This window comes from Adiantum capillus-veneris, chromosome 11, assembly GCF_014529385.1.
Source record: "Adiantum capillus-veneris isolate H3 chromosome 11, ASM1452938v2, whole genome shotgun sequence".
Classification (NCBI taxonomy): Eukaryota; Viridiplantae; Streptophyta; class Polypodiopsida; order Polypodiales; family Pteridaceae; genus Adiantum; species Adiantum capillus-veneris.
In genome coordinates, this window is record NC_140941.1 from 13,248,994 (window position 1) to 13,276,517 (window position 27,524).

The window sequence follows — 27,524 nt, forward strand, 5'->3', positions numbered from 1 at the left end:
TGGATGTGTCACCTGACATATGCACTGTAAAAATGCTCCTAATGGGTTGTGATGGTAATCTAATGATCATGTTGTGAGCAACCAGAGGATATGCATCTAATCTAAGTGTCTGGACATGCACGGTCTGCGAACAGACTCACAAAAGTGCAAGATCACTTCCTATTCTAGACTGACTTGGCTAAGCTGAACCCCGGTCATGAAGTAGCTTGTCCACGTACACATAGGGTTAGATGTGCACGTGACAAAAAGAAGCAGAAGAAGTTTTACCAACTTACAAAGTCTTGCCGTGTGGTCCATTTTTTAAAGAAAGCTCCCACCAACTTATAGGACCCCCTCCAATGGGGACCTAAGGGCATTAAAATAATCAAGCACTACCCACACACGCATAATATGTTGCATAAAAAATGATGATGTGGCAGTTCTATGGACGCCCACAATTTGCGTTGAAAGTGCCACGCGGCAACGTGTGCGGAATTCTACATTTGACACTGGTGGCTGATGGGATGGCAGGTTGTACATAATTCACTGAAATTGCGCTGACTGCTTTTGGGAGGCCAGATGCTTTTAGGATTAGATGCTTTTCATTTACTGCTTTTGGATAGGCCCACGATCTTTAAATATGTGCCATCGGCTCAGTCTCTAACACATCTCCGCGTGGGAGTGCAGAGGATAGAGTACCGGCTTGTACTGTGTCTGAGTTGAAGCAATATAAAGAAATACCAAAAGGGGTGCCTGGGTTTGGGGCCAGTGTGGGTTTGGGGTCAGTGTGAGTTGTGCATCTCTTTCAGTTCAATGGTTATTTGAATTGCTTAAAGTTGTTCAGTTTGTTCTTTCCTGTTGGCACGTAGTGCCCTCCCGTTACATGTAATGAGTTCTTAGGTAGGCAAGGAAGGCATCTGACTAGTGTTAAAAATGTCAACATGTATGTCAGATTCACCCGATATTGCAATAACTACCAATCAACACGAATATCTATTGCCCTCAAAGAATGCAGTATTACGGGTATCCCCGCAATCTGTATCGCCGATACGTTTATGGAGGATCTTTTAGCAATTCTACTACTAGAGTTGTTTCGCTTACTATAAGCAGGCACGTTCGAATGCTTAAGATGCGTGGGCTCATGCATTGATTGCACTTATCAAGTTTGAATGGTCACATTAGGTATTTCTTATAAAAGTAAATACAATATAGAGCATAGGATTTCAAAACATTTTATATTGGGTTGAATACGTGGCATCATTAGTTTCTTTGTCTTCAGCCAATCAAACTTCAACAACGCTGTGTTCCACATCATTCTTTTTAGCAATTTCAGGGCATGGAAATATAATGTATACTCTTAGAAGCACTCTTGTTGCTTTGAATTAGCACTTAAGTGCACACAAAAAAAAGCTTAAGCAACACCAAGAAAAACCACTTAAAAGAGAATGATCATCACTATCAATGTCACACAGAGAAACAAACAATTACAACTTTGTTTACCGCTGCTAATGAAGAGTATATGGGCGAAATGATTCTGTTTAGAAATGATGAACCAATCTCTTCCTTGCAGCTTTTGGCCCGCTGTATTGGAGACTCGTTCAAAACTACACGCAGCTCTCCTGCCATCTGCAGAATTGTGGAATCACATATGTCACTACAGTTTAAAGTTCCTCTGCCCTTGAAATTTGCTGCCATCTTGCAGTTAGAATGGTATTTTCTCATCAAGGAAAAAAATAAAATATTTCCTACCATCGAACTTACTTGGTGGAAAATGTAGCACAGGCATTCAGGAAGAAATCGAACATTGGCAGCTTCTCCCCATATCAACAAGTACAAAGAGGCTAGCAAAAGTTTGGTCTGCTTATCTGCATTGCTGCAATAATCAAAGTAAAATGACAAAAACCCTATGAGAAGCATGTTTCAGATTTAAATTCAGTTATTCCAACAAAACTCCTTTTCTGAACAATGCCTAAAGATGTTTACCTCAGATAAAATGAGCTTTGCTGCAAATAATCACACCACTTAAAATAATTGTCCAAAACTTTTTCGCAAACTTTGTTTATGGCATTCTCATCAAGTTGCTGAAGACCCTCTTCTTCAGGCATCTTCAAGCCATTTAAACCAGAATTGTATAAGAAAGAAAATGAGGCAGTTGAAAATTTCAAACCAGACCGAATGTGCCATTGAAAACTGACTTGATTTGGATCTCCCTGAGGTACATTGAGACGCGATTGGGCATTCGCAAGCAACAAGACAAAATGCTCCCGTTGATTGCTTGCATTGTCTTTCTGAAATCCAGGTGTATGTTGATGAGATACTGACTACTAATAAAAGAAGCGGACTTCAATTCAACAGAAGTTGAATAAAAGCACAGCCTGCTTTTTAATAAGTATTAACTCCCTTGCACATGCTATAGAAGAGTGATATTTAAATGGCCCTAAGAACTTACTTGAAATCCAAAAATGTACTCCAGAAGATCAAACATATCGATTCGTCTATAGTGTGGAATCTCAAAATCCTCCGGTAAGGAAGCCAGGCCACGTGCCTCCAATGAGTTCACCGCAGCTTTGATCTGCATAAAACTGTTTAATATCCCACCAAAAATTCTCTTGCTCCCTCCCTCACTGACCGTATTTTACAAAAGGAAATTACAGTTCCACAGCACTCACTTTCAATAAGATGACACTAGAGAAACAACAAACTTAGCTTTTACGTGAAGAAAATGGAGTAGTATGACGGCACAGTCTTACATCAGTAGCTGTAAACAACTATCAAGGATTTTTGAAGACTACAATCATCCTGACTGAGGAAATTTTGTGAAAAGAACATGAGAAATGTTCAGTGCTTACTAAGCATTCATAAACATCAGAATACAGAGAAGTTCAAAAGGTACAAATCACCTCCCAAAGGGAGGACAAGGGGACAGGGCCATCATTGGCATATTGAACAGATCTTCAATGCAGAAGTCTGAAATGAATGCACCCATGATAAAGGCTTGTGCTTAAAAAATGGTACGTTCAAGCTCTTCTGGACTTTCACAGTAAAAGGGACACCTACCTTCAGTTCATGTGTTCAAATTGTCAGGGCGCTTGCCCTTAAAACACTTAAGCAAGTGTCCTGTTGAGCTTATGGCCCTTTATGACTAGGCAAAACATACACATTGCTGACAATCCTTGACATAAAAGGGAGGTTTAACTCATAAACAGGCGAAATAAGCAACTGCAGACATTGATCAGATACTACATCCACATGTTAGCTGAAAAGCTGTGGGTGACCCTGTAAAATTATTTGTGTTCAAAGACCTGAAAAGCTAATGGTCAAATTAACTTAACAATTGGTTACTTAGCTAGCTGTTTGGGTTGATGGTTAGCAACCTTATCACCAACAACAGTCACCCTTTGCTCTAGGTTCAAGAGTAGAAAGCTAAAGAAGCTCAACACATCCATAGTGGCCTGACTGGATGGCATGGGCAAAATCCTGATAACAATAGATCAAATTATTCCACATCCTTACCTCCAAGGTATCAAGGATAACATCTGCTATTCCTGGAGCATCCAAGGGTAAAATGTTGTAAGCTTTAAATTCTTCAATCTTTGCAGCATCTGCTTCTAGCATCTTCTTGAACTGCAATGAAAGATTTACGTTACTGCTAGATTCAAAAAATTTAACCTCAGTCATTTAAAAGTGCACAATCTCCAGACCATTGTTGGATTCTATCCGTATGGCTCAATTCCATACCCACATGAAAAAGGGTAAAAACATTAACCATACTTGTCCTTTTCTTGATAGTGAGATATGCGTATTGTTAAAGCTTTCAAGTCCGATTTTGAAGTGTTGAGTTTAGTTCTCAAGCCTCAAGTATCTTTCACAAAGATGTTCTCAATGTTTAGTAGTTGACTAGTTTGAGCATATTTGTCTATAAAATTAGGATCACATATGATTCGGAAGGCAGGGCCGGTCCGTACTTCCATACCCGTGTGGCATTGCCGTGTGGTTCGAGTATGGAAAAACTAATTGTTTTAGCAGCACTAAAAATTTGACATGATAAGAAGTGTCATCACACAACAAATTAAGCGTCATTCAAAACTTCAATATCAGCTGCCAAAGGCAAGCAGTCAAGGCTCAGTATATATACATCTTCAGAGATCAGCTCTGGAGGCAGGGAATCAATGACACCCTTCAAAACGCCCAAAGTTGCATAGACTTTCTTCATCTTCAAACTCCTTCGCTCCAATCTGTCAAAAGGTTTCTTATGAAGTATGAGAGCCTAATTCAAAAAAGAAATAGTGCACTTTGAGAGCAGAAGATAAGCCTTTAAATCAGAAATGTAACCACCCTTACTCATTTGGATCAATGCCACCAGCACCGGAGCTTCTACGAAGCCGCTCTTGCTCTCGAAGCTCATCAATGTTGTGTCTCATCCTGTAACCCCTATAGAATGCTTCTAATTGTGCAATATCTTGTGTTCTATCAATACTTTCACCCTCCCTTTTTGCCAGCTTTTGCTGCAGAAAACAGAGGTCCAAATTTAAGATAGAGCCACTGTTAGCTCCTAAACCAAGTGTTCTTGTTCTTTACAGTGCATGTCAATTTCAACACATGCAGAGAGAGAAAGAAAGCAAAACATTTATACTAATTTACAGCATATACACATAACTTCATCAGTTCAGGAAAGAATGACCTTACAAACAATGAGAGGAGCTAGTACAGTTGCACAAAACACACAATCAAGACAAAAAAATTAAAACCTTGATCATCCTGAGAATGATATTTTAGGCAACACACGTCCATAATATGGGATGTCAAGGATTTAATAACTATTATATTCCCATGTGCCTGCGAATTTTGCACACACACACACATACACACACAAATGAACAAAAATTTCGAAAACCAAAGCAGACAAAGATGAACTATGTCTAATCCAACATGTCTAGTACCTTGATAACCGACATGAGCCCTGTCTTGAATTGTAAAACTCCTCTGCCTTCACTATTTGGATCAAGATCTTGAGATAAAGAATAAGCATGTTCGCAGACTGCACATTAAAACACAAAAACCTGGTGGTCAATACTCGAGCAGGTAACATCAAGTCAATTATATGGGGCGATGAATTAATGCATTCGGCAGCCTTCTCATCACATAATGCATGTAATGTACAATGCACAAGATAGACTCTGATAGAGCAGCCATCAGTTACTTCCAGTATGCTAATAAACTCTACCGTAAGCTGAGCTCCGTTTTTTTAGGTCCAACTCAAAACCAAAGTGCTTCGATTCCCAAATGAAACAGCCTTAGAAGTTGGAAGATGGAACACTGAGACTGTGCCTACAAATTAAAAACAGCCATTCTAAAAGCGCTTGGAATCCAAGCAATTCTTGCTTAACTTGGCTTTCTATATATGAGGCCATCAAACCCAACAAGAACCAAGAAAAACGTCATAGGTCTCCACTGTGGCATGCTCTAGATCACGAGCATCGAGTAATAGAAATCACACCCATGCTGAAAACCCTAATTTTTTTGGCTAGTGAAAACTAGAATTGATTCACCTTAATGGATAGACTCGTCAAGAGGATAAATGTTGACTTTTTCCAATTCTCAACCATTTCAGAGATTTCTAGAAGTTTCGAAAACACAAAACAGCATCAAAGGGCTTGCCTTTCATGCTTTTTAAAGCAAAAACGGCCATAAAAGGCCATGGAAAACGACTTGCCAACCCTTCCCTCTCACCTTTGGTTAGAGGGCGACTTCCATAGTAGACCAAGCAGTTCAACTTGTACTCAGTACTAGGCTGGGCTAGAACAGCCCCAACATCAATGAGGCTAGCATCAGTATGAACAGGGAAGGTGGCTGACTTATCTAGGGCAACTAAAATCGAAGCCTCAGAAAGGGGCTTGTCACGTGACACATCCAACCCTATGTGTCCGTGGACAAGCTACAGCATGACCAGGGTTCAATTCAGTGAAGTCAGTCTAGAATAGGAAGTAATCTGGCACTTTTGTGAGTCTGTTCGCAAACCGTGCATGTCCAGACACTTAAGATTAGATGCATATCCTCTGGTTGCACACAGCATGATCATCATATTTTCATCAGATTCCATCGGGATCATTTTACGGGACAGTAGACCTATTTTTCCTATTTTTGACATTTTTCACTTATTATTTTAAGTGACTTGTTGGAAGTAGGTAGGGCAAATTTACTAAGTTTGTATAAAATAAAACCTAGCGCTAGCACTTTCTGGCAGAAGAGGCAGCAGGAACCTCACGTTCAACAGGCACATTCTCAACAAGACCCCCCACATCAGCAGAGCTAACGTTTTTGCATCTGCAAGGACCTAGCGTTTCATCCACAGGCAGCCTAGCGTTTTGTGCACAGCAGATCAGCCCCGGCAGAAGCAGCAAGACCAATCAAGAAGCCTAGCGTATTGCATTTGCACGACAACCGGCAGCAGCAGAACAGTTTTCAGCCCTAGCGTTTTTGGTTTGCAGATCAGCCCTGACGTTTTGCAGATTCATCGAGACGGAACACCAAGAAGCATCAGCGTTTTCAGTTTTCAGCCTTTAGCACTCGCAGAAGAAGTCCCGAACCTCGCAGATCTCACCTTCCCGAAGCAAATCCTCGTCGCACGGTCAGATCCCGCGAAGTTTGCAGATTCAGCCCGGAAAACGCAGATTTCAGCATCTGCATTTTCAGCGCGTTGTCGTCGCATCATCGTCATCGACTGTCGACATAGAGTCAGAATTCAGCAGATAAAGATTTGCAGATTTCAGCCCTTAGCATTCTCATATTTCAACTCGTCTCGTCGTCGTCCTCATTGTCGGCAAGTCCAAGCATTGTAGAGATTTGTGCAACCATAAGTAGACTGCTCTCGCCATAGAGAGTGGGGCCTTTGGAGGAGGGTTTGACAACATTCTCGTGTCGTATTCTTCTCTCTCTATCTCTCAGTCTCAACACCTTCACGCACAGTGTCTATTCACTTTGTTTGTGATCACTTGCACTCTCTCATTAAAGCACGGAAGGCTCTCCCTTCCCTAAGAAAAAGGAACCTTGAGCTCAGTTCGGAGCACTCATCTTGAGCAAAGTTCAACATTCATTCCGTTGCACCTTCCATTGGTATCAGAGCTTTGGCAGTGTTCTGTATCACTCAAGGAAAGAACCACAAGAATCACAAGAATTTTTTTTGCTTGTTACGGTCGCACGTAACCCAAGATTCCTTGCGCGTGTCGATTACTAATCGTGTTTTTGAAGAGTGACACCAATCCCAAGAAAGAAGGGCTTGTCCAGCCTCCCCTTGGGCCTCTTTTCACTTATTGAAAGCGGACCGTGCACTTAGCGGCCGGCCAGTCGACGTGAGGTGGGCAAAAGCAACCTTGGTGTGAGCGCAAGGCCGTCAAGGGGTGCACCTGCGGAAAAGAGCAGAACTTGGGTGAAGAGAAGATCCTTCTCTAACACAGATTGCAAGCAAAAGAAGACCCTCAAGAACCTCAAGAACCCAAGAACCCAAGACCCACAAGAACCTAAGTTCCTCGTGAACTTAAGTACCAAAGATCACAGTGCATGGTCATCACCCGAAGCGGAATGGATACTTCGCATGGAGGTGGTGAGCATGGGAGTGGCGAAGAAGAGTTTTCCCCACCAGGAGGCTTTCTCAACCCTCCCCCTTCCCCATCAGATTGACGCCACGAGTTGTACCAAATCCTATGGAGGCGATGGTCAAGTCGATATTGGACATGATGGCACAACAACAAGAAACGAATCGCATTGCGATGGCACAACTAGAAAGAAAAGCAGAACAACAAGAAGCGACTCGCATTACTTTGGAATGTGAGCGCGATGCACGAAAAGAAAGAAAAGCACAAAGAAAGGAGGAAGCCGAAGCAAGACGAGCGGCCTTGGGGGCCGATCGTGAGGTTCGAAGGGACCTTCACACTCAAGAATTGGTTCGTGTCACATTACACATCCAACCCTATGTGTCCGTGGACAAGCTACAGCATAACAAGGGTTCAATCAGTCCGGTCAATCTAGATTTAGTAGTGATGTGCCACTTTTGTGAGTTTGTTCGCAAACTGTGCATGCCCAGTCACTTAGTGTAGATGCATATCCTTTGGTTGCACACAACATGATCATAAGCATTCCCATCAGAATCCTTCAGGGGAATTTCCGGTGCATTTAGCCTATTTTTTGACATTTTTCACTTATTATTTTTAAGTGACTTTTGTCGGAAAGTAGATAGGGCAAATTGAGTAAGTTTGTATATAAGCAAACCTATACTAGCACTAATTGGCAGAAGAGGCAGCAGGAGCACCTTGCTCAGCAAGCAACTTCTCAGCAAGACCCCCCGGGCAGGAGACTTAGCGTTTTCAGCCAAGGACAGCCAGCGTTTTTCTCCATTGCAGTTCAGCCCCATCGTTTTGCATTGCAAACCAACCCGGCGACAGCAAGACACAACAGAAGCCTAGCGTTTTTGCAGAAGCACAGAATTCAGCCCTAGCGTTTTTAATTTGCAGATCAGCCCCAACGTTTTACAGATTCACCGCGACGGAACATCAAGAACCATCAACGTTTTCAAATTTCAGCCCTTAGACACCGCAGATGAAGTCCCGAACCTCGCAAATCTCATGTCACGTGACACATCCCAACCCTATGTGTCCGTGGACAAGCTACACAATAACAGGGTTTCCGTCAAGTCCAGTCAAGTTAGATTAGGAGTGATCTTGCACTTTTGTGAGTCTCCGTGCATGCCCACTCACTCAGTCTAGATGCATATCCTTTGGTTGCACCTTGCATAAGCATAAGCATTTCCATCAGATTCCATCAGAGTCAGTTTGGGGATTTTTCAGATGACTTTATCCCATTTTTCCCTATTTTTGACATTTTTCACTTATTTATTGACTTTTGTTGGGTACTCAGTAGGGCAAATTGGGCAACTTAATTTATAAGCAAACCCAAGTTAGCACTAATTGGCAGATGAGCAAAGACACGGCAGGCTTCCCCAAGCAACAGGTGTCCCACCCTCTCTCAGCAAGACCCTCTCCAATCCCTTGGTGAGGCCCTCCCTTCTCTTGGCGTTCCCAGGATCAGCATCGCCATCCCTCTACCCTCAAGCCAAGCGTTTCCATCATTCCCTGGCAGCAGCCCCCCCCCAAGAAGTACTAACGCCAGCCAGCAATCATGAGGAGCAGCGTTTTCCCCCTTCAAGCTTACAGCAGCCAGCATTTTTGGGATCGTTAAGGATCAGCCCTTGCAGCGTTTTTGGACCATCATTGGGGCAGCGTTTTCAGCCTGAGACCTCCTGTTGTGGCAGCGTTTTCAGCCAAGTTGTCAACACCAAAAACCAGCTTAAAGGAGTAGGGTTTCCACAGCGTTTTTCCCTCAGAATTTCAGCCGACAAATCAGTCAAATTCAGCCATATACAGCAGAGAAAAACCAGCCAATTCAGCCCCGGAAGTGGCACAGGTTTTCAGCTTTTGCCCTTTGCGGACAGCAGATAAAAGAAGCATCTATTTCAGCCCCGAAATCTTCATCGTCTTCACCGACATAGTTTCCGTTGCATCAGTCCATTGCATTTGCATTGTACGCATTTGTGCAATCAAGTAGACCACTCTCGCCGACGAGAGTGGGGGGTTTACAACCTCTCGGTGTCGTATCTCTTCTCTCTCCCTCTCTCAGTCTCATTCACTTGCACGCACAATCCACTCACTTTGTTCGTGATCATAGCACTCTTCACAAGACGGAAAGCTCTCTCTTTCCCTAAGAACTAAAAGGAACCTTGAGCAATAAAGATCACTAATCTTGAGAAAATACAACATTCATTCCGCTGCACCTTACATTGGTATCAGAGCTTTGAGAGTGTTCTGCATTACTCAAGGAAAGAACCACAAGAATTTTTTTGCTTGTTGCGGTCGCACGAACCCAAGTTTACTTGGGCGTGGCGATTCCTAATCGTGTTTTGTTGAAGAGTGACAGGAATCCCAAGAAAGAAGGGCTTGTCCAACCTCCCCTTGTGTCTCTTTTCACTCATTGAGAGCGGACCGTGCACTTAGCGGCCGGCCAATCGACGTGAGGTGGGAAAAAGTAACCTTGGTGTGAGTGCAAGGCCGCCAAGGGGTGCGCCCGCAGAAAAGGGTAGAACTCGGGTGAAGAGAAGATCCTTCTCCAACGCAATTTGCAAGCGAAAGAAACCCTCAAGAACTTCAAGACCTCAAGACCCAAGTTCCTCGTGAACTTAAGAACCAAAGATCCTAGTGCATGGTCGTCACCCGAAGCGGCATGGATACTTCGCATTCAAGTGATGAGCATGAGAGAGGCGACGAAGGATTCTCCCCACCAGGAGATTTTTCCAACCCTCCCCCTTCGCCATCTACACCACGAGTTGTCCTCACTCCTATGGAGATGATGGTCAAGTCAATGTTGGACATGATGGCACAACAACAAGTAACGAATCGAGTTGCCTTGGCACAACTCGCAAGCAAAGCAGATGAACAAGCAGCAAAGGACCGTGCACAAGAAGCCAAGGACCGCGAGCGCGATGAAAGAAACGACAAACTTGTTGCACAACAAGAAGAGAATCGACTTGCTTAGGAACGTGAGCGCCTTGCTCAGGAACGTGAGCGCCTTGCTCTTGCCGCAAGACAAGAACAGCGACTTGCTCTTGAACGCGAGCGCGCTAAACGAAAAGAACGCAAAGCAGAAAGGGACGCCGAGCGAGAAGCTCAAAGGGAGATTCGTCATCAAGAATTTATTTCCCAAGTCCTAGCCTCGAAGACCGAATCACCCAAAGATCGTGGGAGTTCGTCAAGTGGCGCAAGCCACGATGCGGATTCACACAATCCAGTCACAGAGAAGTTGACTTTCAGTAAGTATGACGGTAAGATGGATGCTACTGCTATTCATTCTTGGTTACATCAATTTAATACTTATTTTGCGACAACTAAGAAAACAGGCAATAGCAAAGTTTTGATGGCAGCTATGTACCTTGCCAGTGATACCATAAATTGGTATCAGGCTTGGCAAGAGGCACAGCTAGCCGCGTACCTAGAGGCAACCGACGATCTCACGCCCTTCTCTTTTAGTTGGGCTGATTTCCAAGACAAGCTCAAGGCGCGGTTTATGCCACCTCATTACCTTGCACGACTGAAGGACGATTGGCGAGCTCTCAAGCAAAACGGTACGCCGGTTATGTCTTTCTCTAATCGGGTTTGCAGCTCGGCACTCAATTACGCAAATCGGATAAGAAGCGCAAGGAGTCGTTTCTTTACGGATTGGACGAGTATATCAAGGATGATATCGAGGTACTCGATCCACCCAATCTCAACAAAGCAGTAGCCATTGCTCTCGCCCACGAGATGAAACACAACAAAGGAAAGCCTAAGGAAAACAAGACTTCTAAAGGAGCCCCGCAGAATTCTCAGTACACACAGAATGGTAAGAACGGTAAGAATGGTAAGAATAGTAATTCTTCTAGCCCTTCTTCCTCTAATTCCTCGGAAAAGAACTCTAACAATGAATCTAAGGGTAAAGCTAAAGCACCTGCAAAACCTAAGCTAACCCCTGATGAAAAAGCTTCTCAAGGAATTATAGGAGGATACATCACGACTGAAGAACAAGTGATTTATGCTAAAGAAGGTAGACGTTTTCAATGTCACATTAAGGGTCACATTAAGAAAAACTGTCCTAAGACACTACGTTTTCAATGTCACATTAAGGGTCACATTAAGAAAAATTGTCCTAAGACCAAAGGCACCCGCAACTACCACAAACTCTGTCACAACACAACCTGCATCTTGACACACACATTGATGAATCTCTCATGAAGTGTTATGGTCATGTCAACGGACAACGTTTCATCATATTGTTTGATCCAGGCAGTATGCATGATGTGATTAGTCCCCCTCTTGTTGAGAGAGCCCGCCTAGAGGTTAGTCAGAAATCTCCTATCGAGGTTTCTAGCTTCGCTCCTGGTATGGACTCTCTCATCACGAAGGAGTGCCTTGATGTGATGTTTACCGTTCAACAAGCTTCTTTTCGTAGGAAATTTCTTGTGTCTCCTCTCTCAAGATGTGATATGATTTTAGGCATGAAGTGGTTTCGTGAACTGAACCCTCTCGTTGATTGGGAGGCTCTCACTCTCACTTTGCATGCCAAAACGAATTCCCCCCTCATCATTCGTGTTGAGGAGGGCTTGCATTCTTTGCCTCTCATCTCGCATGTACAGGTAAAGCGTGAATTACGACGAGGAGCACAAGTGGCATTCATTTATGCTGCCCCAGTTTCCCAGAGCATTCAGGCTCCAGGTAAGTATTCGGAGTTGTTTACGAAATTTAAACATCTCTTTTTCGCACGATGATCTCCACCTCGTCTCCCACCGGATGGGTCGGAGGACCATCGCATCGAGCTTATAGAGGGAGCGCAGCTTGTCAGTAAGGCTCCCTACCGTTTGAACAAGTCACAGAGTTAGAGTTAGAGCGACAACTCACGGAGTTGGTGGCTAGAGGATACATACGTCCTAGTGTAAGTCCTTTTGCTGCCCCTATTTTGTTCGTTCGCAAGAAGGATGCTTCGTCTCATTTGTGTGTTGATTACAGGGCATTAAACAAGATGACCGTCAAGAACAAGTTTCCGATGCCTCGCATTGAGTATATCCTCGATAGGCTCAATGGGGCAAAGGTTTTCAACAAGGTCGATCTCAAAAGTGGATACCATCAGGTACGGGTATTCAAAGGCGACATTTTCAAGACCGCCTTTCGCACCGAGCGAGGGCAATGGGAGTATATTGTTATGCCTTTTGGATTGACAGGAGCCGTGGGTACGTTCAATCATCTCATGGTAGGTCGTTCCGGCGACATGGTAGGTGTATGTGTGTTCATCTTTCTAGATGATATTCTCATTTTTTCTGCATCGTGGGAACAACATGAAAGAGATGTTGAAAGGGTACTAACTCGTTTGGATGAGTGTCAATTGTACATTGCATCTAAGAAGTCTGAATTTTTCTTACTGAAGTCACTTATTTGGGTTATATCATTTCTGCAGATGGCGTAAAGCTAGACCCCGCGAAGGTGAAACAGGTTCGTAATTGGGATTTGCCCAAAGCTGCATATGATGTGCGTCCTTTTCTTGGTTTATGTCAAGCATATAGTTCGCACATAAAGAATTTTGCACGCATTGCTGCACCTATGACTGATGTTTTGAAAGGGGTAAAGACTTGCCGTCAGCGCGTAGACTTGCCCAAGGCAACCATTGAGGCTTTCGCAACTCTCAAGGTTGCGGTGACAGAAGCACCGTGTCTTATCCTTGCTTCTTGGGATGACCCCTTTGAGGTATGGACGGATGCGAGCAATGTCGCCATAGGCGCTGTGCTCCAGCAGCATGGTCGCCCAGCAGCTTTCCTTAGCCGGAAGCTCAATAGTGCGGAAAAGAATTATTCAGTTTATGATAAAGAACTTTTGTCTGTCATTCACTCTCTTAAGCATTGGAAGCATTTTTTGTATGGTAGAGAGTTTACAATGCGCACAGATCATCAAGCCCTCAAGTGGCTACAGTCTATGCCTAGTGCACATTGGAGTGATCGCCAAGCGCGGTGGTCACAATTTTTTGAGCAATTTGGCGGTTCGATTGAGTATGTGCCTGGAAAAGCTAACCCTGTTGCAGATGCGTTGAGTCGCAAAGGACAGATTTTGGCTCTTGAGTCAAGAACCACATTTTCTATACAGGGTGAGTCTTTTGACAGCATGAAGAACCAATATGCAGATTCGGAGTTTGGTAAGTATTGGTTGCAGGCTCTTGCTTCCCAAGGGCCCAGCAACTATCTCATTCATGATGGATTGTTATATTTTGGTCAGCATCTATGTGTGTTGCCCTCTCTCAGGCCAGCCATATTACATGATGCACATGACTCTCTCACGGGTGGGCACAGGGGTATGAACACCACATTGGAAAAGATTGAACGATTTTTCTATTGGCCTAAAATGCGAAAAGATGTGTTTAGTTATGTCACACATTGCACTATATGTCAAAAAGTAAAAGCTCCTCGAGGTAAGCAGCAAGGCCTTTTGCTTCCGTTGCCTATTCCCGAGGGACCTTTTCAGGATATCTCTATGGATTTTGTGACTAACTTACCACCAAGTCAACATTCAAGGAACACTCAATGTTTAACTATTGTTGATCGTTTCAGCAAATTTTGCATGTTGATTCCTTGTAAGGCCACAGTTACTGCACAAGATGTTGCACGATTGTTCATAAAGCATTGGTACCCCCTCTGTGGTTTGCCAAAGTCCACTGTTTCAGATAGGGATGTCAAGTTTACGTCCAACTTTTGGCGTGCACTCTTTGAAAATTTTGGCACAAAGTTGAATTTTTCATCCGCTTTTCATCCACAGTCAGATGGTCAAACGGAAATTTATAATCAGTTGGCTTTTGATGTGTTGAAGTCTTATGTTCATGATCACCAGTCTCAATGGAAGCTCTATCTCCCATTGGTACAGGCTATTCTCAATGATTCCTTCTCTTCTGCTATTGGTTGAACTCCGTATGAGGCAGCTTTTGGCCGCCGATTCCAGTCATTGTTGACTCGATCGGTCAGTCAAATGCCTGATGCCAATGCTGAGAGTCAGTCATTGGATGAGATTTCTGAGAGTGTGAAGCTTCGGCTAAGCAAGGCTCACGAATCTTATTCTCGACAGGCTAACAAGCATCGTCAGGAGGTCTCGATCAAGGAAGGAGATTGGGTGTATCTACGGATTATGAAACAGCGTCTTAAGCAAGTTGGAAAGAAATGTCCTAAGTTATCTTTCCGTATGTATGGTCCATTTCCAGTCATCAAAAAGATTAATGAGGTTTCAATGAAATTCAAGTTGCCTAACTCATGGTCAATGCACAACGTTTTCCATGTTTCTTGGTTGAAAGTGTTTCACGGAACACCTCCAAAGGACATTTCGGAAGCAGAAGAACCAGAGATCATCGATGAAGCAGAAGTCATGGAGCCGCAGCAAGTCTTGTTGCATCGGTTTCGCCATGGTTCGAAGAAACAAGTACGACATTATTTTTTGAAGTTCATAGATCGAGGAACCCATGAAGCGGTGTAGGTAGACGAAGAGTTCTTCAAGGATTATCCAGAGTTGTTGGCAGACTACAAGGAAGCCATGCAGCTCGGTACCAGTACCTCACTTTAAAAAGGAGGGGATGTCACGTGACACATCCCAACCCTATGTGTCCGTGGATAAGCTACACCATAACAGGGTTTCCGTCAAGTCCAGTCAAGTTAGATTAGGAGTGATCTGGCACTTTTGTGAGTCTCCGTGCATGCCCACTCACTCAGTGTAGATGCATATCCTTTGGTTGCACCTTGCATAAGCATAAGCATTTCCATCAGATTCCATCAGAGTCAGTTTGGGGATTTTTCAGATGACTTTATCCCATTTTTCCCTATTTTTGACATTTTTCACTTATTTATTAAGTGACTTTTATTGGGTACTCAGTAGGGCAAATTGGGTAAGTTAATTTATAAGCAAACCCAAGTTAGCACTAATTGGCAGATGAGCAAAGACACAGCAGGCTTCCCCAAGCAACAGGTGTCCCACCCTCTCTCAGCAAGACCCTCTCCAATCCCTTGGTGAGGCCCTCCCTTCCCTTGGCGTTTCCAGGATCAACATCGCCATCCCTCCACCCTCAAGCCTGGCGTTTCCATCATTCCCTGGCAACAGCCCCCCCCCCCAAGAAGTACTAACGCCAGCCAGCAATCATCAGGAGCAGCGTTTTCCCCCTTCAAGCTTACAGCAGCCAGTGTCTTTGGGATCGTTAAGGATCAGCCCTTGCAGCGTTTTTGGACCATCATTGGGGCAGCGTTTTCAGCCTGAGACCTCCTGCTGTGGCAGCATTTTCAGCCAAGTTGTCAACACCAAAAACAAGCTTAAAGGAGTAGGGTTTCCACAGCGTTTTTCCCTCAGAATTTCAGCCGACAAAGCAGTCAAATTCAGCCATATACAGCAGAGAAAAACCAGCCAATTCAGCCCCGGAAGTGGCACAGGTTTTCAGCTTTTGCCCTTTGCGGACAGCAGATAAAAGAAGCATCTATTTCAGCCCCGAAATCTTCACCGACATAGTTTCCGTTGCATCAGTCCATTGCATTTGCATTGTACACATTTGTGCAATCAAGTAGACCACTCTCGCCGACGAGAGTGGGGCCTTCGGAGGAGGGTTTTACAACCTCTCGGTGTCGTATCTCTTCTCTCTCCCTCTCTCAGTCTCATTCACTTGCACGCACAATCCACTCACTTTGTTTGTGATCATAGCACTCTCCACAAGACGGAAAGCTCTCTCTTTCCCTAAGAACTAAAAGGAACCTTGAGCAATAAAGATCACTAATCTTGAGAAAATACAACATTCATTCCGCTGCACCTTACATCTCACCTTCCCACAGCAGCTCCTCGCCGCACGGTCAGTTTCCGCAAGGTTTACAGTTTCAGCCCGGAAAACGCAGATTTCAGCATCTGCGTTTTCAGCGCGTCGTCGTCGCATCGTCGTCATCAACATCGTCACCGACAGAGTCAGAATTCGGCAGATAAAGATTTGCAGATTTCAGCCATTAGCGTTTTCAAATTTTAGCCCGTCTCGTCGTCGTCCTCATCGTCGTCGACATAGTCGGCAAGTCCAAAGCATTGTAGAGATTTGTGCAATCATAAGTAGACTGCTCTCGCCATAGAGAGTGGGGCCTTCGGAGGAGGGTTTTACAACGTTTCTGGTGTCGTATTCTCTTCTCTCTCTATCTCTCAGTCTCATACACTTGCACGCACAGTGTCCATTCACTTTCATTGTGATCATTGCACTCTCTCATTAAGAACGGAAGGCTCTTCCTTCTATAAGAACAAAAAGGAACCTTGAGCACATTATGGAGCACTCATCTTGAGCAAAGTTCAAACATTCATTCCGCTGCACCTTACATTCGACATGTTTTTGCCTCGAAGTCCGAACCAACCAAAGATGTTGGTAGTTCCTCAAGTGGCGCAAGCCGTGATTCGGACTCCAACAACCCAGTCACAGAGAAGATCCAGTTCAGTAAGTATGATAGTAAGATTGATGCTACGGTTATTCATTCTTGGTTGCATCAATTTAATACTTATTTGCGACAACTAACAAGACAAGAAATAGCAAGGTTTTGACGGCAGCTATGTACCTTGCCGGTGATGCCATCAATTGGTACCACGCATGGCAAGAGGCACAATTAGCCGCGCACCTAGAGGAAGCCGACGAATTCACATCCCTTTCCTTCAATTGGGTTGATTTCCAAAACAAGCTCAAGGCACGGTTTATGCCACCTCAGTACCTCGCACGTTTAAAGGACGATTGGCGTGGTCTCAAGCAAAATGATATGCCAGTTATGTCTTTCTCTAATCGTGTTTTGCAGCTAGGTACCAAATTACGCAAGTCGGATGATGAGCGCAAAGAGGCATTCCTTTATGGATTGGACGAGTATATCAAGTATGATGTCGAGGTGCTCGATCCAATCGATCTCAACAAGGCGGTAGCGATTGCTCTCGCACAGGAGATGAAGCACAATAAGGGAAAGCCTAAGGAAAACAAGACTTCGACAAGTACCTCTCAGACTTCGCAGAACCCTCAGAACGGTAAGAACGGTAAGAGTGGTAAGAACGGTAACTTTTCTAACCAATCTTCCAATAGTCTCTCAGAAAAGAACTTTCAAAGTGAACCTAAGGATAAAGCTAGCACAATTGCTAAACCTAAGCTCACTCCATATGAAAAGGCAGCACAAGGAATTTTCGGAGGATACATCAGGTCGGAAGAGCAAAGCACTTATTCTAAGGAAGGTCATTTTCATTGTCACATTAAGGGTCACATAAAATGTTAGGTGTAGCGGAATGATTGTTTGCGCTTTGCTCAAGATGAGTGCTCCGAACTATGCTCAAGGTTCCTTTTGTTCTTATGGAAGGGAGAGCCTTCCGTTCTTAATGAGAGAATGCTATGATCACAAACAAAGTGAATGGACACTATGCGTGCAAGTGTTTGAGACTGAGAGATAGAGAGAGAAGAGAAATACGATATCAGAGACGTTGTAAAACCCTCCTTCAAAGGCCCCACTCTCGTCGGTGAGATTGGTGTACTTTTTGATTGCACAAAGTGGTACAATGCGTATGCAATGGACTGATGCAACTTGGACTATGCCGATGACGACAACGGTGATGACGACGACGACTTGATGGTTGAAATCTGTGGTCTTCTAACTATTGATTTTCGGGACTGTTTAGGTGGCTGAAAATGGGGGAACTTCTGCAACCAACTTGGGTTGAATCTGATGCTCTGCTATAGGCTGAAAACGCTGCTGCTCTGCTCCGTTTGTGGCTGAAAATGACATCGCTGCAGCAAGGGCAAAAGGCTAGAAAAAACGCTAGCTTGTCTGGGCTGTGTTTTGGCTGAAAAACGCTATCTAGTTGTAGGTGTGCCTAGCGTTAGTAAAACGCTGAAGTGCCTGATGTGATGCTGGCGATGATCTGCAAAAAGGCTACACAACTGTGGTGATGGCGATGGTCTGCAACCGAGGAAACGCCAAGGATCTGGGAAAAGCCCAAAACGCTAGGCTAGGGTGAGTGTTGAGGTGTGCTTGATGAGTTCTTGAAGATTCCTATTGAGAAGGTGCCTGTTGAGCGGGGAGCTCTTGCTGCCTCTTCTGCCAGAAAGTGCTAACTTGGGTTTGCTTATATATTAACTTAGCAAAATTGCCCTACCTACTTTTGTTGAAAAGTCACTTAAAAATAATAAGTGAAAATACCAAAAATAGGGAAAATAGGCTACATGCACTGGATAATTCTCCTAACTGAATTTGATGGATTCTAAAGGGAATACTGATGATCATGTTGTGTGCAACCGAAGGATATGCATCTATTGCTAAGTGATTGGGCATGCACAATCTACGAATAGACTCACAAAAGTGTCAGATCACTTCTAATCTAAAATGACTGAACCCTGATCATGTTGTAGCTTGTCCACGAACACATAGGGTTGGATGTGTCACGTGACATCCCCTCCTTTTCAAAGTGAGGTACTGGTACCGAACTGTATGGCGTCGAGGGAGATCGCCAATAGCATCCGGAATCCTGGAAGGGACTCTTCGCCGGCCCACTCTGATGTGTGGGTCGTGTGGTACTTGAACTTCATAAAGGTCTACAACGCTTGCTTCTTTGGGCTACGCCGAAAGCGACGCAAAGTCTTTTGTGGCTCCTTCAATGCTTCTACTGCGTCTAGAGTCATGCTTTGTTCTTCTTCAAGAATCTCCATGGCTGAAAAATCCTGAAACCATTTCCAACACAAAACCATGAACATACCTATTCCATGTAAAGTGAGTGGAAAAAATCTTGTCGTCCTAAAAGACTGTGTATGCAATGTAGATGAACATAGAGACAGAATGCCAATCCGTTCATCAAACACATGCAAACAATGAGATCGAATCTTTCTCTTATGATCTAGAGCAATCAACTGTGGCAATTCACAATGGAAATGCCCATGCTTGGTGCTCATACTTTCATGCGCTCTTTCGGGTACTGTGTCATGCCAAGGAAGAGACATGGAATGTGACTTCCTGACATACATACTTTTCAGCTTTTCATGAAAAATCCGCATACATTCGTGCTCATCCATGAGAGAAACGTGCTCAACATACAATATGTCATGCCTAATAAAAGGAATCACATAAAGATGCTGACTAAAATACAGGAAACGATCACGAATAAAACACTCGAACAATGTGTGCGTATCAATCATGCGTACACATAATACTTCCTGTGAGGGTTCTTTGGACCTAGGCTCGAGAGCCAAGATCGGTTCTTCCTGAATGATCGAATCGTCCTGTGGGGGTTCTTTGGACCTCGACTCGAAAGCCAAGATCTGTTCTTCGTGATTGATCGAATCTACAACAAGGTTAGCTTCCCTAGAAAAAGCATCCACTAACACATCATCCTTGAGAACAATCTCTTTCATGCAACTCATCATGCTTGTGAGAAATCACATCTTGATCATGCAAAACATCATACTTGTCATTGTCATCCAAACCATCATGCAAATCATTATCATTCAAATCATCATGCTTCTCATAATCATGCAAGTTCTGTGTGTCATGCTTTGGAGAAGAAGAGACTGAGAGTCTCCTTTTCTCGATCCTATTGAATCTGTGCCTGCATTTGAGAAAAGAGTCGCAACATCGCTTGCATTCTTGTCGTGGTCTCGCGGTCATATTCTGCTTGTCTTGCTTTGGCTTCCAAGAGTGCTTACTCGCTCTCACACGCTATGGCTGCCATTCTTTCTTGGTATTGACGCTCTATGGCTGCCATGTCTTCTTCATAGGCTTTTTTTTTCTGCTTCTCGTTCGGCATCTCTTGCTTTGTCTTTTAACTTCTTGTCCATCATCCTCTTGTCGAAAGCCTCCATAGGAGTTAGTGCAATCGGTGTCGTAGATGGAAAAGGGAGAGGGTCGGAAAAGCCTCCTGGTGGGAAAAATTCTTCTTCGCCTCCCTCATGCTCATCACCTCCAAGCGAAGTATCCATTCCGCTTCGAGTGATGATCATTCTGAAGTCGTGGGTTCTTGTGGGTCTTGGGTTCTTAAGTTCACGACGAACTTGGGGTCTTGAGGTTCTTGAGGTTTTCTTTCGCTTGCAAATCGCGTTTGAGAAGGATCTTCTCTTCACCCGAGTTCTACTCCTTTCTGCGAGCGCACCCCTTGGCGGCCTTGCGCTCACACCAAGGTTGCTTTTTCCCACCTCATGTCGATTGGCCGGCCGCTAAGTGCACGGTCCGCTCTCAATGAGTGAAAAGAGACACAAGGGGAGGCTAGACAAGCCCTTCTTTCTTGGGATTCCTCTCACTCTTCAAAAAAACACGATTAGGAATCGACACGCCCAAGCGAACTTGGGTTCGTGCGATGTCAACAAGCAAAAAAAATTCTTGTGGTTCTTGTGGTTCTTTCCTTGAGTGATACAGAACACTGCCAAAGCTCTGATACCAATGTTAGGTGCAGCGGAATGATTGTTTGCGCTTTGCTCAAGATGAGTGCTCCGAATTGTGCTCAAGGTTCCTTTTGTTCTTATGGAAGGGAGAGCCTTCCGTTCTTAATGAGAGAATGCTATGATCACAAACAAAGTGAATGGACACTGTGCATGCAAGTGTATGAGACTGAGAGATAGAGAGAGAAGAGAGATACAACACCAGAGACGTTGTAAAACCCTCCTCCGAAGGCCCCACTCTCGTCGGTGAGAGTGGTCTACTTTTTGATTGCACAAAGTGGTACAATGCGTATGCAATGGATTGATGCAACTTGGACTATGCCGATGACGACGACGGTGATGACGACGACGACTTGATGGCTGAAATCTGTGGTCTTCTAACTACTGATTTTCGGGACTGTTTCGGTGGCTGAAAATGACTGTTTCGGCTGCGTTTTTATGGCTGAAAATGGGGGAACTTCTGCAACCAACTTGGGCTGAATCTGATGCTCTGCTATAGGCTGAAAACGCTGCTGCTCTGCTTCGTTTGTGGCTGAAAATGAAGTCGCTGCAGCAAGGGCAAAACGCTCGAAAAAACGCTAGCTTGTCTGGGCTGCGTTTTGGCTGAAAAACGCTATCTGGCTGTAGGTGTGCCTAGCGTTAGTAAAACGCTGAAGTGCCTGATGTGATGCTGGCGATGATCTGCAAAAACGCTACACAACTGTGGTGATGGCGATGGTCTGCAAACAACTGAAGAAATGCCAAGGATCTGGGAAAAGCCCAAAACGCTAGGCTAGGGTGAGTGCTGAGGGGTGCTTGATGAGTTCTTGAAGATTCCTGCTGAGAAGGTACCTGTTGAGCGGGGAGCTCCTGCTGCCTCCTGCCAGAAAGTGCTAGCTTGGGTTTGCTTATATATTAACTTAGCAAAATTGCCCTACCTACTTTTGTTGGAAAGTCACTTAAAAATAATAAGTGAAAATACCAAAAATAGGGAAAATAGGCTAAATGCACTGGATAATTCCCTAACTAAATCTGATGGATTCTGAAGGGAATACTGATGATCATGCTGTGTGCAACCGGAGGATATGCATCTATTGCTAAGTGACTGGGCATGCATGGTCTACGAATAGACTCACAAAAGTGTCAGATCACTTCTAATCTAGACTGACTGAACCCTGATCATGCTGTAGATTGTCCACGGACACATAGGGTTGGATGTGTCACGTGACATAAAAAGAACATGTCCTAAGCTTGACTCTAATGAATCTAAAGAATCCACAGAACCCACTTCCTCTATCAATGCAATCAATGACAACACAAGTGTGCCCCAAGTTTCTCATGACCCTCCCATTGATGAGTCTCTCATTAAATGTTACAATCATATGACGGGGCAGCGTTTTGTCATATTGTTTAACCCAGGCAGTATGCATGATGTGATTAGTCCCTGTGATTAGTCCCTCTCTTGTTGAGAGAGCCCGCCTAGAGGTTAGTCAAAAATCTCCTCTCGAGGTCTCTGGCTTTGCTCCCGGTATGGACTCTCTCATCACGAAAGAGTGCCTCGATGTGTTGTTTATAGTTCAACAAGCTGCTTTCCAAGGAAAAATTTTAGTCTCTCCTCTTTCCGGATGTGATATGATTTTGGGCATTCGATGGTTTCGTGAGCATAACCCTCTCATTGATTGGGCAGAAAATACGTTCACTTTCAATGCCAAAAGTGACTCTCCTATTGTCATTCGTAGAGAGCAAGTTGTCCATTCTCCATCTCTCATTGCTAATGTACAGACGAAGATTGAACGGATTCACGAGAAGGAGACTCTCTCAGTCTCGTCTTCTCCAAAGCATGACACCCAAGATTTGCATGATGATAAGCATGATGATTTGAATGACAATGAAAAGCATGATGATTTGCATGAAGAAGATGTGATTATTCACAAGGATGATGGTTTGGTTGACACTTTTAAGCTAACCTCATTGTAGATTCGATCAATCACGAAGAACCGATCTTCGCTTTCGAGTCGAGGTCCATAGAACCCCCACAGGAAGATTCGCTAGATTCCGAAGATCCGATCTTGGCTCTCGAGCCTAGGTCCAAAGAACCCTCACAAGAAGTATTGTGTGTTCGCATGATTAGTGAGCACGCATTGTTCGAGTGTTTCATTCGTGATCATTTCCTGTATTTTAGTCAACGTCTTTATGTGATTCCTTTTCCTAAGCATGACATATTGTACGTTGAGCACGTTTCACTCATGAATGAGCACAGATGTATGCGGATTATTCATGAAAAGCTGAAAAGTATACATTCAAGGAAGTCCCATTCCATGTCTCTTCTTTGGCACGACACAGTTGCAGAAAGAGCACGAGAAAGTATGAGCACCAAGTATGGGCACTCCGTTGTGAATTGCCACAGTTGATTGATTTAGATCAACAAGACAAGATTCAATCTATTGTTTGCGTGTGTGTGGTGAACACTTTGACACTCCGTCTATTTGTTCATCTACATTGCATGCACACTCTTTTAGGAAGACGAGATTTTTTCTAGTCACCTTACATGGAATAGGTATGTTCATGTTTTTGTGTTGAAAGTGGTTTTAGGAATTTTCAGCCTTGGAGATTCTTGAAGAAGATGGACCTACGTCCATAGACAAAGTTGAAGCATTGAAGGAGCTACAGATGATTTTGTGTCGCTTTCGGCGCGGCCCAAAGAAGCAAGCGTTGCAAACCTTTATAAAGTTCAAGTATCGCACGACCCATACCTCAGATTGAGCCGACGAAGAGTACTTTCGAGGATTCCGGATGTTGTTGGCGATCTCCCTCGAAGCCATACAATTTGGTACCAGTACCTCACTTTGAAAAGGAGGGGATGTCGTTCAGTGAAGTTAGTCTAGAATAGGAAGTGATCTGGCACTTTTATGAGTCTGTTCGCAAACCGTGCATGTCCAGACACTTAGATTAGATGCATATCCTTTGGTTGCACACAGCATGATCATCAAATTTTCATTTAATTCCGTCAGGATCATTTTACAAGACAGTAGACCTATTTTCCCTATTTTTGACATTTTTCACTTATTATTTTTAAGTGACTTTTGTTGGAAAGTAGGTAGGGCAAATTTGCTAAGTTTGTATAAATAGAAACCTAGCGCTAGCACTTTCTGGCAGAAGAGGCAGCAGGAACCTCGCGTTCAACAGGCACCTTCTCAGCAAGACCCCCCAATCAACAGAGCTAGCGTTTTTGCATCTGCAAGGACCTAGCGTTTTCATCCACAGACAGCCTAGCGTTTTGTGCACAACAGATCAGCCCCGGCAAGAGCAAGACCAATCAAGAAGCCTAGCGTTTTGCATTTGCACGACAACCGGCAGCAGTAGAACAGTTTTCAGCCCTAGCGTTTTTGGTTTGCAGATCAGCCCTGGCGTTTTGCAGATTCACCACCGCGATGGAACACCAAGAAGCATCAGCGTTTTCAGTTTTCAGCCTTTAGCACTCGCAGAAGAAGTCCCGAACCTCGCAGATCTCACCTTCCTGCAGCAAATCCTCGCCACACGGTCAGATCCCACGAAGTTTGCAGATTCAGCCCGGAAAACGCAGATTTCAGCATCTGCGTTTTCAGCGCGTATTGTCGCATTGTCGTCTTCGACATAGAGTCAGAATTCAGCAGATAAAGATTTGCAGATTTCAGCCCTTAGCATTCTCAGATTTCAGCCCGTCACGTCGTCGTTCTCATCGTCGTCGACATCGTCGGCAAGTCCAAGCATTGTAGAGATTGTGCAATCATAAGTAGACCGCTCTCACCATAGAGAGTGGGGCCTTCGAAGGAGGGTTTGACAACATTATGGTGTCGTATTCTTCTCTCTCTATCTCTCAGTCTCAACACCTTCACGCACAGTGTCTATTCATTTTGTTTGTGATCACTTGCACTCTCTCATTAAAGCACGGAAGGCTCTCCCTTCCCTAAGAAAAAGGAACCTTGAGCTCAGTTCAGAGCACTCATCTTGAGCAAAGTTCAACATTCACTTCCGCTGCACCTTACATGGCTCTTTCAGTAGGCAAATGCTTTTGCTTTTGTCTCCTACCATTTGAAAGGTACAAATGCCTAGACAGAGGTGAGGCAATATCTGCACATATGGGAATGAACACGCGATGATATCTTGTATGGCCAAGAAAGATTTGTACTCCATTACAGCTAACAAGAGAGGGCAAGCGCAAAATGGTAACCACCTTGTCCGGATCCCAGGGCAAGACCTCTAGCAGATACAGTGTGGCCCAATAGATGGCCTTGGGTTACTAAAAAGTGATACTTTTAATCTTCAGCCACGACTTCCAACACCCTTCAAAAACTTATGCTAGTTGTGAAAGAAGCTCTCCATCAGTGTAAAGCATTGTGTTTCTGACTAGAAATCAGAAGTTAGAGTAACAGGGAGGTGGGTGAGCCAAAAGCTAAATACCGATCCTCTTGACCAAACAAGTTGGTCAGCCCCCTCTCCTTCACGAAAGACTCCTCTACTCTAGCGGTTTCTCTCCCCCTACAGCTGATCTCATTGGATCTCTCCTTGAAGGCTCTCTCCAGGAGGTATACTCAGTTTTCACCCTATACACACTTTGTGTTTTTGTCAGATACTCTCTCCTTTCAAACTCTCTGATTGTCTCTCACAAGAGCTATCCGACTATCTCTTAACTAGTTCAGGTGATGGTTTCTATATTGCCTGCGGTTGGTGTTGGCAATATCTCTCCTTGTGATTCAGTCTCAAGTGATGTAATTCATGTGCCTAGGCTGTCAACTGGCCTCTTCTCCATCTCAAAAGCAGCTGCTAAAGGTCTTGGGAGTCTATTTGGAAGTCATTGATAGAAGAAATCTCTCTGTTGTGGCTCCTGGTTATCAAGAACTTGGTTGTATTGTATGCAGTCTTTCTCTTCTAATTTGCAACCGCAAGAGTCGCATTGTTCTCAAAATCCAAAGCACTCATCACAGATGATGAGTCCATATTCCTACCTTGGATGGTGGCAAGAGAGGGGGCTCTACATCTAGTCCATGTAAAGTGAGTGCCTACATCATAGGTCTACCATGATACCCTATCACCCACCGCTCCAAGCTACCTAGATGCCTCAAAAGTCATGTGAGACTCAATCACGAATCAAGCCTCCGCTGCTGTTACATAGTAGATCATCTGAAATATACTAGATGCACCATGTCAACTTTTTGCCTTGGCTGATTTTCATCTTCCGAAACACACATCACTCAATTGCCTACCTCTATCTAAAGCAAACCCATCATTCGACTGCACTAAAAAAAAACTTCTCTTGCCACACAGACCTTGACCTTTTGATAAGTAACATGTGTCCAACATAGCCAAGAACACACAAAATATACTGTTTTCACTGCACATACTGCAGCCAAAAACAGGTCCTACAATGGCAGTAGATTATGTCTTTTCCGGTATTTCAGACTACAACATCACATTAAATATCAGAATAAATAACAACATAAATTTCCAAAAACCAATTTCAACACCCTGAAGCAGTCCAAACAAATCACAAGCTAAACCTTTTTGATCGAGCAGCTTACGCAACATTACAGCAGTCTGGCCCTACAAACTTTTTAAAAATCAAGCTCATGTTAAGATTCCTAGATTTAACATAACAGTTTCCTTGGATAGTAGACTCACGAATTCGAGAGACATTTGGATTTTCAGCCTGAATCTCGTTGGCGACCTGCAAGATAGAATCGATGTTGGAGGCTTGACCAAGTGACGGGGGAACGAAACCTCCAATTGCCGAATTGCTGTCTAGACGGCCAAGGGATGAATATCCGCGACGCTGGTCACGATAATTAAGGGCAGTAAAAAGTCGCTCCCAATTCCCAATGGGTCTGGGAGTTTGCCGGGAAGTGGGTAAGGCCCGTGAAGAAGCCATCTGCTCTCTCTCTCTCTCTCTCTCTCTCTCTCTCTCTCTAACTCTCTCTAAAATTCGTTGTGCAGACAGCTGCAGCTACCCTTCCTGCGTGGCTTCTTCAGCTAATCTTCCTTGTGTGGATCGCTCTTCTAGCTCCCCATTGCGCAAAAGTAGAGTGAGCTGCTATAACTAGATCTCCAACCTGAGGAAGATATCCGCGCACACCCCTGTACAAGAGTAAGTGCCTCTCTTTGGGTGGGGGGGCGGACGGTGGGGGGCGCGATGGCGGGAATCAGAGCGCAGCAGAAAGTTCTTCTCACACGTTTACGGGAGCCAGTAGCCTTTCCCCGCCATTTCGCAAGTTTGTGTGGGTCTTAACGCGGATACTTGTGAAGTTGTGAGTCTTTGATCTGCAAAACAATACACACATTGCTTTTTTTTTTAGATAAACAGAATTTTAATTAAACAAAAAAGGTGTACAAGACCTCAAAGGTAGGGTTCCGAGGGACTTTTTCAGTATAAAGCGTCTCTTGAGGAAAACGGGAAAAAAATTTGACACATTCCAGCTCAAAAAAAAACACATTAGACATTTTGGTTTTATCTTTTCTACATTGATTTAGGCTGGATTCACACAATGGCGGCGGAAATAAATGGTTGCAAAGGGACTTTCCAGGTGGAA

At 44.1% G+C, this 27,524-nt stretch overlaps 1 protein-coding gene across 2 annotated transcripts in view; it reads right to left on the bottom strand.

Moving 5' to 3' along the window:
- The window catches only part of LOC147446904 (callose synthase 9-like), a 146,392-nt gene extending 119,158 nt beyond the window's left edge, over positions 1–27,234 (bottom strand). Inside the window, exons 1-10 of one of the 2 annotated variants that reach the window (XM_086522848.1) lie at positions 26,620–27,234; positions 4,920–5,017; positions 4,321–4,484; positions 4,115–4,214; positions 3,493–3,603; positions 2,429–2,551; positions 2,175–2,267; positions 1,963–2,084; positions 1,741–1,852; positions 1,480–1,605 (exon numbers count right to left, since the gene is read on the bottom strand). In XM_086522848.1, the coding sequence (XP_086378974.1) occupies positions 1,480–1,605; positions 1,741–1,852; positions 1,963–2,084; positions 2,175–2,267; positions 2,429–2,551; positions 3,493–3,603; positions 4,115–4,214; positions 4,321–4,484; positions 4,920–5,017; positions 26,620–26,866 (1,296 nt within the window). In that variant the 5' untranslated portion in view covers positions 26,867–27,234. The remainder of the gene's footprint in view (positions 1–1,479; positions 1,606–1,740; positions 1,853–1,962; positions 2,085–2,174; positions 2,268–2,428; positions 2,552–3,492; positions 3,604–4,114; positions 4,215–4,320; positions 4,485–4,919; positions 5,018–26,619) is intronic. The other variant, XM_086522849.1, reaches the window with a different exon arrangement.
- Between the last annotated feature and the right edge of the window lie 290 nt (positions 27,235–27,524).